Here is a 19,436-nt window from a genome sequence, read left to right as displayed (position 1 = left end):
GGAAACAGCTGCCCCAGGCTGCCTTGAGCAGTACACAACCTGTAGTAGATATTTCTCCAAGTCCTTTCATGATTTTAAATCTTTCTCTCTGGGTTTATTTTGCAGAAGAAGCAGCTGAAGATTCACTGGCCATTAATATAGCCCAAATGGAAAAACGTCTACTTCATGGCCTAATTCATCATGTCCTCCCGCTTGTAGGCTCCTCAGTGAAGACACTGGTATTGGCCTACAGTTCTGCAGCGTCCAGCAAAATGGTGTGTAATTTGAAACTTGCATTTAATAATTGTGGCTGTGCAGTCTTTAATTAATAACTGACGTGTTGGGGTAGTGTGAGTGGGTTGCAGTCCAAAACAATGCTAATTTGTAAGTTGTCTCTAGACTCTGTGTGCAGCCTTAGTGGCTTGTATCTTTACAGATTATTTTCCTTTCTTTTTTCAGGTTAGACAGATCTTGGAGCTTTGCCCCAACTTGGAATATTTGGATCTCACTCAAACTGATATTTCAGACTCTGTATTTGAAAGGTTAGATAATTGTTGTTTCCTTTAAAAAAAAACTTATAATCCAGGTTTTTGAGTGTGGGGTGGAAACATTCAAACATTTCTTAGTCCGTTGCCAAGAATGAAAGAAACAAAGAGAAAGCAAATTAGTAACTCCCATGTGACTTGTGACTAAGAACTAAACCAAGGTAACAAATCACTAAAATACCAAGTAAAACATGTAACTTTGTAGTGGCCATTTAAAATTCTGTGTCTTCACTATTGGATGCTTTTTACCTTTCAGTGTGTACGTACCCATAACAATAGTTGTGGCTTTGCTCTAGTATTAAGAAATTGTCCATAGATTTTTATGGAGTTGCTCACTTAAGGAAGTTCTCTTGGCCTGCTATAGCTGGTAGGGTGTGGAATACTGCTGTTTCAGACACTCAAATCAAACAATAGGCAAAGCTCTGAGGCTTAGGTGTATTGTCTGTGGATTCCTGAGTGTTACTGCAGAAATGTCATTGATGTCAGTGGAATGGTGTATGGATGCAAAACCTGCACCTGTGGGTCCTACTGTGGTATTGAAACTCAGTGGGTATTTCAGTGTGAACACCACACAAAATCTTACCAGCATGGATGCTGGTAGCAACATCCTGCAGCTTGTATAAGAAGTTTTATTTGAAAGAAAAGCTTTATAGAATTTTCAGGGCTCAGAAGTTAGTATCTAGTGAAATTTACCTTATTTGCTGCTCATCATATATCTATATTTACAACACTCCAATTTGTAACTCAGAAAATGAGTTTGTCTTGCTCTAAATATAAATAATCACTTATAGAAGTAAATTAGTTATAGTAAATTTATAGTAAAATCAGATAAATTAAAGTATTTCTATAAATTAAAATTTAATATAAATTTACTTATAGTAAATTTACTTAAAGAAATAAATGATAGTAACATTAACTGTGGATAGATAAAGGTCAGTTAAATCACTTACATATTTTATAACTAATAATGTAAAAATATTACTGTAGATAAAATTTCTGTTCACTTGAAAAAGGTAAGACTAAGGGAGTAAGCTTTTGTTAAAATGAAAAAGTCTGATTTTTAATTAATGATGGAATAATTAGAAACATAGGTTCTGTTCCAGGAATCCATCTAGTATTCCTAGGAGAAATGGGAAAGGACAGGAGGACGTACGATCTAAGTACACTGGCATTTCAGCCAAGCTTGAGAAACTCAAAATTCTAGAAATTACAGCTGTTACAATACTTCAAACTGAGTGTGGAATCTCAGATGTATTTTTGGTGGAGTGAAATCTGCTAGTTCAGTATTTTCAGCCTTTTGAGAAGTAACTTTGATGTTTAGTAACTCAGATGTCTCTTGGTAGCTTCTGGTGAGTATAATGCACTTGGTTTTAGAAATTGTTATGTGTGTATTTGGTGCTTGCAGTCTGATCTATTATTCAAACATTTATTCAGTATATAGCAACTTTGGACTTCTTTTAAGTCTCAGTACATGGAGAAATATAAGTTGTTACTGATTCATGAATGATTTCATGTTTCTCTAGACTTAATTTTTCTAGGCACTTAATTTTTACAGAGCACTTGGAGTATCAAATCTAATCTGTCTGGGTAATCTGTCTTTGTATATTATGTGAATTAATAAAAGTACTTTACTTGTGAAGTATTTTTTCATACTTTTAGCTTTACCAGCTGCTTCTGAGCAAAACCTAAAAAAGCTCAACCATCACCACTCAGCCAAACCACTTTTCTTTTTCTCCCCTGATTTCAGTTGGTGTTCAGTTGGGTATTGTCAAAATCTGCGCCACCTTGATCTGTCTGGATGTGAAAAAATTACAGATGTGGCTATAGAGAGGATTTCCAGAGCACTGGGTATCATATCAACTCATCATACCAGAGGTATTCTGAAAAGCTGCAGGAACAGGAACGCTAAGACTTTGTGGAAAAACAGAGAGATTCCTCTGCAGTCCAACCAGAAGTATAATGGTTTGCATGAAATCAGCAATGAAAATCTCATTCAGGGAGGAAATGATGAACAGCACTGGACTAAACCTGACAGCTCAGAAAACTTCAGTTCTGCTTATGTGTGGATGCTAGATGCAGATGATTTAGCTGACATTGAAGATGCTGCAGAGTGGAGACACAGGAATGTTGAAGGATTTTGTCTTACGGAACCAACATCCCATATTAATTGTTCTGCATTGTGCTACAATAGAGACATTTATGGGTTAAGGACTAGAGGGTGGCAGCAGCACTGTGCTTCTACTGACTTGATTTACTGCGGTCACTCATTTTGTTGTGCTGGGACAGCACTAAGAACTATTCGAGCACTTCCAGAGTCCTCTGCACTGTGTAGAAAGCCAATAAGGACTAAACAGTCAGAGAAAAAAGACTCTGCATACTCTGGGAGTGAAAAAACAGAAGAAGAGACTGCACGAGTTCTTCAGTTTCTCAGTCTTTCAGGCTGTTACCAGATAACAGACCGTGCTCTCAGGTGAGGAGACATTTTCAAACTATTTCGCTGCAGGATATGTTTTCTGATTTTATTTGTTGGGCCATTCTGGGACAAATCTGCCTCATTTCAGTAGAAACATTTTTATTGAAGAAACTGGTAAGTTTTAAGTGGTCTTTCCCTCTTAAATAGTTACAGTACTAGACTTGAAAACTTTTTCCAGCTTTTCTTTTGGAGATAACAGTAAAAATCTTTTATATCTGTCTTCTGAAGTCAAGTATTTTTGTGAATTTGTTGCTCTAGACAATATTAATGCTTTTAGATTTGTTAGTGATTTATTGTTAAGAAATTGTGTTGATTCACTATTGTTTTCATTATGCCTGCGGTATGCTTGAAATTCTGTAAAACTGGAGTAACATCTTGATTAACCTGTCTGGATAACAATATAATTTAGGGACAGGGTGAATCAATGGGCTGAGGCCAGTTGTTTGTTCAATGAGATGAATTACCAGGTCCTGCCCTTGGGCAGTGCTACAGGCTGGGGCAGAGTGGCTGGAAAGCAGCCTGGTAGAAAAGGAGCTGAGGGTGCTGTTTGACAGACTGAACACGAGCCAGCTGTGCCCAGGTGGCACCTGGCCTGTACCAGCAATAGTGTGCTCAGGACTACGGCAGTGACCATCCCTTTGTTCTTGACACTGGTGAGGCCGCACCTTGAATCCTGTGCTCACTTTTGGGCCCCTCACTGCAAGAAAGGCTGGACTTCCAGAGAAGGGCAGTGGAGCTAGGGAAGAGTCTAGAACACAGGATCTGCTAAGGAGTGGCTAGGGGGGCTCAGCCTGGAGAAAAGGAGGCTCAGGGGTGATCTTCCTGCTCTTCACAACCACCTGAAAGGAGGCTGTAGCCAGGTGGGAGTCAGTCTCTTCTCTCAAGTAAGGAGAGAAAATGGCCTCAAGTTGCACCAGAGGATGTTTAGATTGGCCATTAGGAAAAAATTCTTCACTGAAAGGGTTTTCAAGCATTGGAAGAGGCTGCCATGGGAAGTGGCATACCTGGAGGTATTCAAAGGATGTGACACATGGTGCTGTTGTTAGTGGTGGATTTGGAAGTGCTGGTTTAACAGTTGGATGTGATTATCCCAAGAGTCTTTTCCAACCCACATGATTCTGTGATTATTCTGTATGTGCAGTACAGCATGTTCAATACAGCCTCATATAACAGTTAAAGGAGGAGAAAAAATGTTTGACTTGAACATTGAAATGGCTTCATGAGTTACAGAATTTTCTGTTTGCTATTTGCCCCTTATACTTTGTATTGTCAGAAAAATGTAGTTACTGCTTCATACTGAAAATGGGATGAGGCTGGGGTACTTGCAGCCTCCCGCTCAGGTGTACTGCAGCACTTAGGGCTAATTTAAGCTTCTTGGTGTGGGAAGACTTCGTGCATTTCTGTGCTGTTTGCTCTAGTAAACTGAGGAGTAGTGTGAGGTGCTGCTGGCATCAGTTTTGTCTCTCCTGAGAGTCTGTCCCTGTTTGATGTTCACAAGTACCAGCTATTCTGATGTCTTGTGATTCTTCTGACACTCACTCACCAGTGTTACCCTTCCTCAGGGGGTGCTTCAGATATCTGGGCTTGTGTTGGAGCTTGTTTCTCTTCAAGTGTTGCAGTGGACTTGTCCTGACAAATTTTGTCAGGTGCTGATTAGGTTGTGCTGTGTGTATTTTACATGTTACTGGTCTGGTTTTTCATGACTCAGTAGTGTGGGAGCAAAGGCAGATTTGGTCACTGAGTCACAGCCAGAGTTTTATTGCATTGCTGGTTTCCCATTGGTGTTTTTGGGTGAAAGTATTTAGGAGCTGAGAGTGTGTTGCAACAAGTGCTTCTTGTAGTCACAAGAATACTTGGAGTCCCTGGGGAAAGAGAGTGAAGTCCCCTAATACAAACACATGCCAGTCCATTTACTTCATATAAGTTGTTACCTGATAGCTGGTTCTGTGGCCTGCAGTTCTACTTCTCCCTGCTGACAGGAGAAGCATGTACAGTGATGCTCTGAAGGCATCTTCAGTTTTAAGTCCTGGCTTGAGTCTGCAGTTTGGTGATTCAAGCCTGGTGGCTTTTTTCAGGTGAGTCAGCTTGTTTCTGCTTGAACTTGGGCTGGCTGCTCTGTGGGCTCACAGAGAAGAGAGCAGGTTCACATGGAGTATTGCTATGTGCCTGTTGAATCAGCAGCCAAATTCTCTTGCACTCAGAGAACGCTACAGAATTACATTTGAACAATAAGATGGTATTTTGGCAGAGAGAAAGCTCTGCTGTCAGTCCTAGAAAAACACAAATTTGGATTCCAAAGTAAGTTTACCAAAAAAAGGGTAAAACTTTGGGAAGCATAATGCACCAAACTTGTGAGTGTCATGTTTTAGTGTGAGATGAGGAATATACATCACCCTGAAGGAGTTAACAAGATACTTGGTATTTTGGAGAAGAATGGCTTTGTAGTTCTTTGAAATAGTCATCTCTGGTGTTATCCATAAAAAAAGTGCTTTCCCTCTAAAGTCTGTCTGTGGAATTGTTAGCTTCTGTAGAAATCTTTTCAAGTCTGTTATGTGGCTCAGGGGTGATCCTCCTTTAAAAGAGAGTATAGAAGTGCCAGGTTTAAAACTCAGTGGTTCATTAGGAGGTGCAGTAGGTCTGTGCTGGGGTGATGCAGCGGGGCGCTTGTCAGCGCTTGCCGTGCGGGCTCCTAACGCATCTGTTCTGTGTGTCCACAGGGCTTTGACTCTGGGAGGAGGACTGCCGCATTTGGAGCACCTGAACCTCTCGGGGTGTCTCACTGTAACTGGTGCAGGCCTGCAGGAGTTGGTTTCTGCGTGCCCCTCTCTAAAAGATGAACACTTTTACTACTGTGACAACATTAACGGTAATGTCTTTCTAGGAAGATGTGATGCTTTTCTGGGGAGTGATGCTCGGGGGTAGGGAATTTTTTAAAGAAAAAGAACTACCAAAACCTCACCTTTTTTTAATGTCTGTGTAGCACTGAGTTTCACAGATTAATTACAAAATTATGACTGTTAAATGAGAATTTTGTGGTGGTTTGTTTTTTTTTCTTTTTTTTTTTTTTAACACTACTACAGTTCTGTATTACATAGGAAAGCATTTTTAGTGCCTGTATCTCTTAACTTAGTTTAGCATAATTAATAGGGGTAGAAAGTAAGTAAAGTAAGTCTCCATATAGCTGCTATTACACACTTGCCCTGTCCATATTTCCACTGTAAACATGCAGTTGTATGTTTTCTGTATGGTCATAACCTCAGACAGAGCCTTCATTAGGTTGGTACCAAAGCAGGGATTTTTAGGAAACCAATGACATGTATTTTGCCATGCAAACCTCCCATATTGCACTAGTTTTGGTATAGGATATTTTTGATTCTACCATCACATGTCCTTATGGAAAATGTAATTCAGTTTTTTTTCTGGTTTTGCTTGAGTCAGTAACTTAGGGATGGATCTAAGCTGGAGAAGGATCTGTATAAATGCATAAATCAGTTCATGGTGCAAGTCTTTTCAGTGTTTACCACACTGGAATTCACTCTATTAAGTCCAGTAAGCATTCCTAGCATTAGAGATGGGAGCCATGGCGTGACTGGTATTCCATGTGTGAATTTAAAACAGGTAAGTGCAACAGAAGGCAAGGGAGAAAGATGATAACCATGTTCACAGGCCTGTACATCTAATTGTGTGTAAACCAAAATTGTATTACCTGGTAGTTCTTGGTGTCCAGCTCAATAATTTGCATCTGTATTGAAATGCAGCCCTAGCCTGGCTATCAGATGCCAGAGCTTTGGTATTGCAAGTAAATCTGTACTGATATTTCAGTATTCAATCCATTGAAATTGATACAAAATGATCCACTTGGATTGGATCGTAATATTAGAAGTGAAAGTATTAAATCTTATTATCTTGTTTCCATAATTTTTGCACTTTATGCACTTTTTTGACACTGCTTTTTTTTTTGAGACACTTGCTTTTTATTACTTGCTTGCATTCTGTCTAGACTACAGCATTTAAAAATCTATTTTCTGTTGTCTTTCATTTCCACCTGAAAATTTTAATGTTCTTTTTTTTAAAATCCTTCACCGACTCTCTTTCCTGCATTATGTTGAGTTTAAAGATGTCTTCAAAGAGCAGTTAGAATCCTGTTCCTTTTACATCTGCTTGCTTGCTACTTTTCCTCTGTTTATACTCTCTCAGTAAGATCAGACATAATTTGTCCTCAGACATTTCTGGTTTTCATCTTGTCTCTATAAAATACACCATAATGTCTTTGTATTAGTTTACAATGCCCAAATCTGTGTGTGAGTCCACCACTTTAAAGCTTGGCTGTTTCATAGTATCCTCAAGAAATTATTTAAATTTAAACAATATTTTTGAATTATTCTGTAAAGTTTTCTGATCCTCTTCCTGTTTATTTCCTTTCTTTTACTGCCTGCTGGAATCTGTGAGCCTATAAGCTCTGCTTAGTTCTCTAAAGCATCATTGATGCCTTTGGATCAACAGTTATTCCTGTAGAGAGGAGTGCACAGGACAGTGAGCCTGTAATGGTCTGACTTCTTACATCTGTTGAGAACTAATGTCATCTCAGAAGTTTATGGCTTTATGGAAAGTAGCCTTTATAAATGAATTCCCTGCAGTTTGGTCTGGGTTTTGTTTCTTGCATTTTCAATCAAACTTCATTGTGATAGAGCTGTTCAGTGTGAAACTGATGTGTTGTTCCATTCTGTGGGCAGCGGGATTCCTGCAGCAGCTGTTTCTGTATCATTTGGCATTTCTAAAGTAACTAGGGAAAGCAGTAGCTGTTTCATTTAAATCAATCCATATCTGAAGCTGTTTGTTTATTTGCACATTTACAGATTGTATTACTGACTGCTGCACAAAGTGTACTGATGTGTAAGCATGTACAGAATAATTTTCTTTGCCCATCAGCTTATCAGTGATTGTTTTCAGAGAAGGAGTTGTACTCTGGGATCAGAGATTGGAAAACCTGTCGGTCTTGCAGAAAAAAAAATCGAGCCAGCAGCATGGAATGTAGCCATCTATGAATTATAAAGATACAACTTTGTCATCTGCTGATGAATAAGGGCTTTACTTTTACCTGCAGCTTTTTTCAGATTTTTTTTTTCCTATAAACACTAAAGCCTAATCCAGCTTCATTGGAATGTCTTTGTGGAGGGCTTGTTGCACATGTTTGGTAGGCACATTGGTTGCAATTTTTGTATTTTCAGCAGGTGCTGTTCTACCTTTTTAGTAGAGCAAGACTAGAAAAGTAGAGCAGCTATGGTGAAGTAGTTAAGTCTGACTGCTGTTGCACTGCAGTAACATGGTACAGTTTTTATGACCAGAAACCATGAAATTGCATACACTTTCACATCTATTTTGTGTTTGTTTACTGTTAGCTTCACTTCAGTTTTTGGTTTGCATACTAATGTTTAGGATCTCTTATGTTTTTCACAGTGCTGGAGACTTGGAGTTAGATAACCCTCAGCTGCAGCTGAAAACAAATCTGTCAATGTACATCCCTTCTAATGGCTGATTTCATTTGTCTAAAACAAATTTGGTTGTGGATCACACTGAACTCAGCAAGAAGAGTTTAATGTTTGAGTTACATCTTGCCACTGAGTTCTTATTGTCCTAAGGCTGTTTTGTCCAGCTGTGTTCATTCTTCTGACTCGTTTCTCCATTTCAAAGCCTGGAGTGCTTTCAGCTTTGGCATTAGAAAAATGAGGCTCCTTAATTTCTGCAGCAGTAGCTCTTTGCAGCATTTAAGTATGATTCAGTTTCTAGAGTTTGTTTTTTTTTAATTATGTAGTCCTCAGGTTCTGTAATTAAAGAAATGGGGCATTAATGAAATAAAGTTTTATTCTAATTATTCACTCTTTCGGCATTTACAAGTCACTGCTCATAGTTGCTCTGTCTTTCAGCAGTCAAGCCAAGACTTCACAAGTTCTTTTAAGGTGTATGGACTACTGTGTGCAGACTTACGTGGGAACACAGTGTTCCAAGAATTAGGTCTCAGTCTAAATTCTACAGATTACCAGTGTACTCACAAATCTCTGAAAGGATATTATATGGTTGTGGCAGCCAGTAGCTCTGGCAGGAGAGGTTCTTTTACTATGGTCTTGCTCCGTGTTGTCATTTGTTCTTGGTGGAATGCCAAAATTCATTCTAGGGAATTCTGACTAATTTTCGTTCTACTAGTACATGTAACAAAATGGAGTAATCAAATAGCTCTGCTCCTCTCCTACATTACCAAACGTGTTTATACATTCACCACAAGTAAACAGACCTCACCTCTATTCTGAGTCCCCTAAGCATCTGAGTAATCAGATGTGCATGTAAAGAGCATTACAGTAATCCAGTTTAGAAGTAACTAAACCAATAACCTGGACTGTGGCAGGTTAGATGAGAATCTGATTGACTTTGCTTTCCCAGGTGAACCCAAAACACATGTAATTTAGCACTTCACTGCTAGCACTTACTACGCTTTCACAGAGGGAAATACACTTCTCTTTATGATCCACTGCATGTACTGTTCCTTCCCCACACTTCCATCACATGTTGTTTTAAAAGACTACATTTTGGGCTCCTTGTTAAGTCCAGCAGTGATGGTATCTGGCTCATCTCTGTCAAGATGTTTTATCACATGAGCCAGAACCCGGCATTGCAAACACCCAGTGGTTGCTTGCTATACCTGCCCATCAAAACTGTCAAAGTTCATTCAAATCATCAGCTGGTCCTCAAAGTGTGCAGTGTGTGAAATTGCAGTGCCCAGTGCATTGCTAACTGGGCTGTGCTGAAAGCAATCATGGGCGCATGAAGATGGGAGATAGTGGAACAGGTTGCCCAGAAAGGTGGTGCAAGACTCATCCCTGGACACATTTCGGGTTAGACTGAATGGGGTTTCTGAGCAACCTTACCTAGTTGAAGATGTGCCTAATTCTTTCAAGGTGGTTGTAACTAGATGACTTTTAAAGGTCCCTTCCAACCCAAACTATCCTGTGATTCTATGGAAGTGATTCATCTCCACTGTTAGGTTGAAATGACCATCACACTGGACAATACAAAAGGAATATATGCAGTTACCGTATTGCTTAACCTAAATGCATCAGTGAGGTGAGAGGAGTTGGAGACCTCATATACAGAGTCCAGAGAAAACAGAAGACAGTGTTCTTTTGGCAAGATTAAAGAGGCCATTTGAATTTAAACAGAGAGAATTCTAAAACAAAGTCTAGTCCAAAACAGGTCAGTAGCAAAGACTGGGGAAGTCAGAGGTTACAAAGCCAAAGAGATGTAGCCAAAGGTCAATGGTAGTAAATAAAGCCAGGGAAACAAACCCAGTGTCCATGGCTATAAAAAATAAGGGCATTTGAATTTTGCTGTCTGTTCTAAATGCTCCAAAGAGCAAACTAAGCACTAGGGATTTTATAGAGGAGGTAAATTACTTATGATGGAGGAAATCAATTGACATGTCAAATCATAAATAACTCAAACTCAGATAGCCTTCCTGTTAAAAGAACCATTAATGATACTTACTACCTTGTTATAATAAGAGCATAGAACACCTTCCAAATGATGGGAATTGCCCATGTATGCTAAGAAAGAGTACCGGGAGGGCAGATTTCAGAAGATGCGGTTGAACCCTGAATGTTTCATTTTATCTGAATTCTTCATTTCAGGCTATAAAGGAAAGTTAGTGGTGGTATGAGGATTAGACATGGGGCAAGAAATGCAGTGTAGGAAGAAGGGTGAAATTTCACTGTGATATGCTTAATGTAATTTGTAAGTCAGTGCCTAATAAATTGGGAAATGAACATCAAAGCATTTCAGATGGTCCAATTTACTTAGAAATATCCATGTTTTTCAGGTCTTAAGTTGTTGTTAGAGTGGTTTAAATTTAAAAACTGAAAGCTAACTAAAGGATAGGAAGAGAGGGAAGAAAGGGCTTTATGGTCACTGTTCAGGAGAGGAATCTGGGAGGTAACAGCTTTCTCCCTGTTCCCCTCCCAAGAGTTCTGTGCTGAGATCAGTGTTCCTCAGCATTTCCCTTGTGCTGTGGTATAAGAAATGCACACAGTAGTTTCCATGTTTTTGAGTGGTGCTCTGTGGTCTTCAAGTAATGATAGTGATGCTGATGATTTCCAGAAGCTTTGCTGTAGCTGTATCTCTTTTGAAGATCTGGGTGGCTGGGAATAATCAAACTGTGATTGCATGAAACAGAATTCAGAGCTGGCAGGTGCAGTGTGCAGATAATGATTTCGGAGAGCTGTTGGTGCTAATTCTGAGATCTTTCCTATTTGCAGCAGCAGCCAAAAAGCCACCAATGTTACCATCGTCAGGGTGGTGAGAACAAGATAGAGGGTGCTGTGCATGGTCCTGGAAGCCTTGGGGCACTCACATGTGGAGCACTGCATGATGGGTTTGGTCTCCCCATCCTGAGGAGAGTATACACTGGAGTTACAGAAGATACAGAAGAGGCCTTCTAAAAAGTTAGGGAACTGAACACTCAAAGGCTTGGATGTTCAATCTGGGAATAAGATGGCTGAAAAGGGGGCATGACTGTTACAGAACTGGGAAAGCGGTAGATGAGGTGAATGTGCAGTGGTAATTCTCCAAATTTTGCCGTGTTAGAGCTCAGGGGCACTGGGCGAATTTTACACAGATGCACAGTGTAGTGAACTTTTGGAACTTGGTCCTGTGGAGAATTTTGGAAAGAGGTTTAAAAAGAGGTTAAAAACCTGCATACATAACTGAGCCATAAACAAGTACTGAAGGAAATGGACTTCGGTGTCCCTGATGGAACAGTTAAGGTTGCTGGACAAACACAGAAGGTGTGCATGATAGGCTTATATCATGTCCCTAGACACCACTTGCTGCTGCCAGTGGTGAGGGTAGTGTTAGATGGAGCATTCGTCACACCTAGAAGCTGGTTATGTTCCAGTTAGGAGCATGAGGAATAACAAAATGAGCGAGAAAAGGATGGAAAACCGTATTAAATTTTACTTAGAATTCCCTTTCTTGGGATGTTATGGTTCTGTATGTTTTGTCAACAAGCATTTTGCTAGAAATGTGACAGTTGCTTCAGAATCACTGCTATGCTGTGTAGCTGTGGCAGTGCTGGGGAAAGTCAGCTACGACTTGGAAAATGCTGCTGCACAGAACGTGCTCTCCCAAACCAGCTGTTCAGAGGCTCCGAGTCTTCTTTCTAACGGACTTATGAAGAAGCTTTCAAACTCTAGCTTGTAAGTGATGTGGAGGATCAAAATTTAGTTCAGATGAATAAAAAGATTTGAAAAGGAAAATGAGTTTATTGACCAGTGAAAAGTTCACTATACTGTAACTGTAGTCTTTCATTGCAGTTTCAGGTTTTTTTCAGTCTCATGTATCCTTATTTTCAGCATAGAGTGTTGCTTATTGGTCTGTGGCATGAAGTAGGAAGCTGGTTTCAAGACCCCAGATTATTGCAAATTATTTGAATTATGGCTTTACTGTTGAAGGAGGGAAAAAAGCACCAGATATGGCATGGTGCCCTAATTCATTAAAAGATTTTGTTAGAATTTCTAAATCCATTAAAAACACCTTTAATATTTGTTGATTTGTTTCTCATATAAATGGGGAAAATTTGTGTTGTCCTGGTTAGGTCTTCACCAGCTTGTTTGAGTTGGCTCAGCAACCCACTTCCAGTGTTTGTTGGCTGCCAGAGTTCAGGCAGCCTGAGTGTAAGTGGGTCTCAAAGCAGGCATATGGCTGCAGGAAATAAAACCCTGTTTGAATAAATACAGTAATTTCTTATCTCATGGTCACTTTAACATTTTACATGAAAGGAGAAAGCGAAGGTAAGTGGAGGTGGGTAGAGTTACAGTGTTGGTTTGTGCTTTCTGTGCTTGCAACTCATTCTTTTTTATGAATGGCTCATTTTCAGCCTTATGGCTTCTGGTGACTGCAGTGATGCTAAGGTGATTGATTCTGTTTATAGAATTTTGAATTTCCAGTCAAGAGTATGTGAGAGTCTGGCCAACCATGAAGTGTTCATGGAGAAAAAAAATACTTCCAGGCTAAAAAACTTTTTCCACTACCACAGACAGAGTTTTGGAGGTTATGGTTTCTTTGGTAATGATCATCTGAATTTGAAAAATGGGAATTAAAAATACATTGTCAAAATCACTCAGTTTTGAAGCTATGGCAGCTTGCATAAAGTTTCTCATTTATTGTTGCTTATGGTACTTCTGTGTAATTCGGGATGTGTTATCTTCATGGCACTAAGCTGTGGAGCAAAAATCTCTTGAAAAATACCTGTTCCAAGTGAGGTTTTTACACCGTGATAGTACTGGCAGCATTTCACGGTACTGAATGAAGTGTAGTGCATTGTAAAAAATGAGATGTTTTCTAAATCACTAGTTTATGAGAGTTATGAATCTAAATGAGTGGCCTTTCCTTCTTTTCCAACGTTTTGTTGTTTTTGTGCAGGTCCTCATGCTGAAACCGCCAGTGGATGCCAGAATTTGCAGTGTGGTTTTCGGGCCTGCTGCCGCTCTGGCGAATGACCGCTGACGTCTGATCGTTCGGTCTACTTCATTTAGCTGAGCAGGCTTCCTCTCATGCACTTTACTTACAGCTCGCATCTTGTGTTAACAATCCTTGGAGTGAGACTTGTTGTACTAGCCTGGCCCTGCCCACAACTTCAGAATCTTAATTATGAGTGTACTGTACAGTGTTGTAACAATCTCACAACCTCATTTGGCTTGAAGGGTGTTGGGTTTTATTTTACATAATTTGGGGAAGATGGGAAAATCTTCAGTTTTTTTTTAATGCCACTTTATTCAATTTTGGCACTTAACTGTACTTTACTGAATTATTTTGTGTTAGGTGACTTCCTTTTTTTTTAAAGTTTGAATCCGTAAGTACAATATAAACCTCTGCAGAGAGTTTTAATTTTACTGTTTGCATTTGGGTAACAATTATACATCTTTAGGAGTCTGGTTTCTTCCCCTTTCCTCTCATCCTGAAGTTGTTCTTTTTATTGCAAATTTAGGGATATTGCCACCTTCCTTTTGCATTTGGTTTTGTATTTGGGCTTGAAAGACATAAATAAAACATTCCCACCAATAAAAAAATGTGTGCAGCGGTTGAATATCTGTGCTTTTAGAGCGCCATGCCAGGAAGCTGCAGAGGTTGGGCATGTGGGTGGCTGTTGTCATGGTTGCAGAGCTGTCAACTGTGCAGTATGTATGGGGGTTTTGGGTTGGTTTTATGGTTCCCATGACTCTGCTAAGTTGCATTTTTGAAACAGCTTCCAAGGAAGTCAATTTTCATTAATCTGAACTCTGTGAAAGACAGCAATAAATTTTCCCCCTTGCTTTGATAGTTAAAAAGATTCCTCTCTGGACAGTAGAGACTGGCAGGGAGCTGAAATTCTGTTGTGATTAGTGAAACACGTGCTAGGAAGAGATGAGAAGTGCATGAGTGTGTGTGTGGTGGTGGTATGAGGGAGAGCCCACTGGCCACCTGCTCATGGTTGGCACAGTTGCAGGCTGGTTTTTCCTACAGCAGATGAAGGGCAGGTGTCTGCTTTTGTAGATGGCAAACAGGTTGTTTTCTTTCTCCTATCCTGCCTAATTTTTAGGACTGACAATACAAGCTTAGTAATTTTTATCTGTTTTCCTAATTGGATAAATTCTTTTGAATAGTATTTATTTAGAGCAAATTTATGGTGACATAGTAGCTTTCAAGATTCTAGGGAAAAGTGTCTGGGAAGTCAGTGTGCAGGCAGAGCTGGAGGTTACAATAAACTGGAAGTTTTGCCACCATCTTGGTCAGGCTAAACTGAAGAGTAAGGTAAGAAAAACACTAGTGTAGACATAGCTGAGGATGGAATAAACTTGGGAGATGCCAGCAGTGTTCAGCAAAGCATCATGTGATGCTAGTGGGGCCTGTAGAAGGGTGGCAACAGCCCCTGACTCTGAGCTAATCCATGAGCGGTGAGAGAGATGGCAAACACTATAGTGACACCACTCATGATCATCTTTGAAAGGTCATGGAGAGCAGAAGTGGCTGAGGACTGCAAGAAAGCAAATGTCACCCTGGTCTTCATAAAGGACAAGAAGGAGGACCCAAGGAACTACTGTCCAGTCAGCATGACCTCTGTCCCTGGAAAGGTAATGGAGTGTCTCATTCTGGAGGCCATCTCTTCTCATGGATGACAGGAAGGTGATCAGCAATAGTCAGCATGGATTCATTGAAGGTAAATCATACTTGGCCAACCAGATTGCCTTTTATGGGGAAACCTGGAGGAATAAGGGGAGAGCAGCAGATATTGTCTACTCTGACTTCAGCAAGGCTTTCAACACCATCTCCCACAACCTCCTCATAGGGTCAGGAATTGTGGACTGGATGAGTGGACAGTGAGGTGAATTGGGACCTGGCTGAACAGCAGATCCCAGAGGTTTGTAGTCAGTGGCATAGGATCTAGTTGGAGGCCTGCCACTGGTGGTGTCCCCCAAGGTTCAATACTGGGCTAACTTATTCATCAGTGACTGGGATGAGAGTCCAGATGCCTCTTCAGCAAGTTCACTGACAACACAAAGCTGTGAGGAGCTTTGGGCTGGTCCCCCTGAGTGCTGCGCTTCCTTCAGAAGGCCCTGGGCAGGTTGGAGAGATGGGCAGAAAGGAACCATCTGGAATTCAACAAAGGCAAGTTCAGGGTCCTGCTGAACACTCTTCCTAAGCTCAGCCCACTGTAATTTTTACTTGAAGAGTTTGATTAGCAAGATAACAGCAGGAAAAGGATATGTATATCAGTATTAACAGCACAACTACTTACACACTAGTAAGAGAATTTGATTTTTAGTTAATTATTCTTTTGAAAATCTACTTGCAAGTTTGCTAACTTGCAGACAAGGATTTCATACTCCTAAGTAATTTAATAAAATTCTTGTATAAAAGGAATGAGCTTCTGCTTAAGGTTTAATAAAAATATTTATTAAATCTTTCATCTTTAACTTCTAACAAAAATGTCTTCCATCATTAAATGGTGCTGGCATTAGACAGACAAAATACAGAGCAGGATATGAAGCAGCCCCTCAAAAATTGAAGTCTGGTCTCTTTACTGATGTTCTTAGGTATATGAAATTTATTCATAGCTAAAAATTCAGGAACTGAGGTAGAGGAAATTTTTTATTTACAAGTGTCTTTTGAAGAGGAAGAACAGCTGTAGATAAACTGACTAGCTACAGGGACACCAAGGAAACACTTTACTCTGCACTCTCACTTATATGTGGACATATGTAATGCTTAAGGAGTGTGAGGTCCCACAGGGAGCTATAAAAGACTATATAAAAATCACCTATTAGTATTGGAAATTAATGCTGTCAGTTTCTTCCTTAGCAGTAATTAGTGCTTTTAGGGCAAATAAAGCTACTAAAAATCACATTCTCATTTGATTTTTAAGATACTTGGAATAGTTCAGCAGTGAGAGAAATCATATATTTACACCTATATAAGCAAATTTCTTGCAGTATTCAGACTGGTCTATACTACCTATTTCGCACCAGTGAAGCAACATAAATCCATATAGAGAGAACATTTTGGGGATAAGCATGAATATACACAGCCAGAGCAAATTCAACATTGGAAACATCAATGGTGTGAACTCTTGTGCTGTGTACAGCTTCTATTAAAGGTCTCACTTCAGAATATGGCATATGAATAGGAAATCCAGAGACCTGGAAAAAGAAAGAAAACATGTAAGAAGAAAAGATGAAGGCACCTGAATAAATACACAGTTAAAAAAAATTTACATGCTGAGTAAAACCAATTGTCTTCTCTATTGCCAGCCTGAGGTGATGCAACAGAAGAACCTATGTTTGTATTTTGATAACACCTCCCTTTTTCATATACTTCAGGCAAGCTTCTGCCATTTTTCCTCTTTAATTTGGTTTAAGTTCAAAGTGAAGTTCTTTGGAATTCTTTAGAATTTAAAGTTATATTAATGAATACATATAGTAGAGCTTCATTGCTTTTTAGCCTTGCGGCTGGTTTTAAATCACTCTTCTCCTGGCTTGGGATTTGAGCCCATGTCTCCTGCTCAACAGGAACTGAAACCTCAACTCATTTTGGAGCTGGCCAGAGCTGCCAGCTGTTGCAGGTGTTCCATGTGGAAAGCAGAAGGCCCTTCCAACAGCCTGGAGGAATAATGCACAGGCACACCAGGGGCTGCAGTGAACACATCAGTCAATTTTCTTCTGTCTTTAGAGAGTGAAGCAAAGACTAGAAAACTGAAGAAAAGCATGTTGTGTGGGCTCCTGCACCTGTGAGTAGACTGTGAGTAGCACTACTCAGCACCAGCAACAGGTTCCTGAGACCTGAGAGCAACAGTGACCCTGAGAGCTGCTGCACCAATCAGCCCCATAGCAGCTGGTGCTGGGAGACTGCACTGGTGTTGATGTACTGGCAGTGGTGGCAGTTGTGCAGCAACACATGTTTCTGCTGAACATAACAATGTAAAGTTAATTTGGTGCATTGTTGTTTTATCTTCAACATACAAATGAAATAAACCAGATCAACACTCCTTCACTCTATGAATATTATAATGGTTTCTTTTTGGTATAAAATCTCTTGTGAATTTTGGTAGTAGAAGAAATAACTAGCCTAGGACACTCTTCTATACCATAGAGTGGCGATACTAAAACCTAGGGATTTAACTTCTTCCTTCTATGCACAAGCCATTTATGTTCACAGTGTACCCTGTAATCCCCCAGCTGTTTTTGCAGCTCTGCCTGATGGTCATCTTCTACATCTTTGCCCTGATTTTGTTCCAGCAGCGGCAAAAAGTTACGGAGAGTGGAGGTGCAGTATCTGTTCCAACGTGTTGGGCGTGTGGGTCTCCATTCCATAATCTTATCCTTTAATATTTTTTCAATCCTGCAGGAAGACAGACTGATTATTACAATTCTAGTATTGGACATCTGAACTGATCTCCCTTGGCAGACAGTACAGATTCTGAGAACCACACATGACCTCAGTTAAACTCACTGCTTGCTAAAAGTGCAGAAAAGCCAATATAGCTGTGTAGTAATGTCTGCATTGTCAGTGTCTGCATGGAAAGCCATGGCATTACAACCCCTTTTAGTTGACACTCTCTCCTCTCATCTCTCCCCCCACAGCATTTTGTTCTTTGTGAAATGGTAGAGCAATGACTGATTAGTTCTTTCCACCTGGCAATCTCTGTAGAAGAAAGAGAATTTTAAAAAGCCCTGAAACAATAGCTTCTGATTTTTTAGGCCATTCTCCTGGCATTGAAAGCAGATTTTTAGGACCTAGGCACGAATACCTAGGAATGCTCTGGTATTGGCACTGATGGCATTGTTCTGGAGGTAGCATTACCTGCTCTGCAGTTCCAGTGCAGCAGCCTTATCCGAAGGCTCGTAAGTTAGTTCTTCAGGCTAGCAATAAATAAATAAATATTAAAACGTGCAATCTCTTCTAAACATAACAATGTAACTTCAGGAGTTTCTGCCTTTATGATGCTCGCAGAAGTTTACAATTACGCAAAAAGAATCTCTTCTTTAACAGAGACATGATAAAAATTTAACTAGATATTTGTGTGTAATTCTGGTTTTTTTTTCCCCCCAGTAAATTTCAACTGCTTACACCTTTCATGACTGTACAGAAGTTTCTGGCTTTTTACTAGTGATGTTCATACAGCTTGAAAAAAAGGCCCTCTTAGCCATGAGACAAAAGTTGACTTTTTCTTTATAATACTGAGCTAGTACTTTAGATATGTTTGCGTTAAAGATTTATTCCATCGACTTCACTGTTGCCCTGAGATCTTAGATAGAGGGCAAAACCATTAATTCTGTATAAAATCAACTTTTTTCAGTATTCCTGCTTTCATTTTTTTAATGGAGTAACTAGGAAATCTTTTTAAAAACTAATGCTATTACGTAAATATACTTAACCAAAGAAGTCCAAAGAACTTAGTATGTGCTTCTTTATACCAAGTCTGTGATGTCTCAACCCTTCTTTTGGAGTTGGCAATAGATCCATCAATACCTGAATGCTGCGGAGACCAGGGAATGGCAAACTTCTTGAAAAGAAAGGCTTCCAAAGTTTTGGTTTGCTGATATCAAAATATATCCTTCCTGGGGAATCATATTCTTGCATATTAAACCAAATCTACAGGAAAGCAAATTTGGTTTAGCTTTCAGCATATAATCAACACCTATGGAACACATTCCACTTACATAACAATAAAATACTACATAATGTTAACCTCCTGTAGCTATTTTTTCTGCTGTTCTGAGCTGCATTTCCACCACTCTGGACTGCTGCACAATTCCTTCTGTAGTCTGAATAAATTCCCCAAGAGCCCACCCCAGTGCTGCTGTGGCTGTGATGCCTGGTAGCTGCTGCACCCCAACAGCACTGCTTTTTTAAGTGAA

The 19,436-nt window shown here is 39.8% G+C and overlaps 2 protein-coding genes across 9 annotated transcripts in view; one reads left to right on the top strand and one right to left on the bottom strand.

Moving 5' to 3' along the window:
- FBXL5 (F-box and leucine rich repeat protein 5) overlaps positions 1–14,111 on the top strand; it is a 34,621-nt gene extending 20,510 nt beyond the window's left edge. Inside the window, exons 7-11 of the mRNA XM_038134284.1 lie at positions 106–254; positions 439–521; positions 2,272–2,994; positions 5,715–5,863; positions 13,465–14,111. Coding sequence (XP_037990212.1) covers positions 106–254; positions 439–521; positions 2,272–2,994; positions 5,715–5,863; positions 13,465–13,541 — 1,181 coding nt within the window. The 3' untranslated portion in view covers positions 13,542–14,111. The remainder of the gene's footprint in view (positions 1–105; positions 255–438; positions 522–2,271; positions 2,995–5,714; positions 5,864–13,464) is intronic.
- CC2D2A (coiled-coil and C2 domain containing 2A) overlaps positions 13,753–19,436 on the bottom strand; it is a 57,481-nt gene continuing 51,797 nt past the window's right edge. For all 8 annotated transcript variants that reach the window (XM_038134280.1, XM_038134283.1, XM_038134276.1 and 5 more), the window contains 4 exons: positions 19,048–19,170; positions 18,379–18,437; positions 17,739–17,916; positions 13,753–16,718 (listed from right to left, as the gene is read on the bottom strand). In XM_038134280.1, coding sequence (XP_037990208.1) covers positions 16,530–16,718; positions 17,739–17,916; positions 18,379–18,437; positions 19,048–19,170 — 549 coding nt within the window. In that variant the 3' untranslated portion in view covers positions 13,753–16,529. The remainder of the gene's footprint in view (positions 16,719–17,738; positions 17,917–18,378; positions 18,438–19,047; positions 19,171–19,436) is intronic.

Source organism: Motacilla alba, chromosome 4 (genome assembly GCF_015832195.1).
Source record: "Motacilla alba alba isolate MOTALB_02 chromosome 4, Motacilla_alba_V1.0_pri, whole genome shotgun sequence".
Taxonomy (NCBI): Eukaryota; Metazoa; Chordata; class Aves; order Passeriformes; family Motacillidae; genus Motacilla; species Motacilla alba.
Note: the sequence above shows the minus strand (reverse complement) of the source record. Positions and strands in the feature narration are given on the sequence as shown.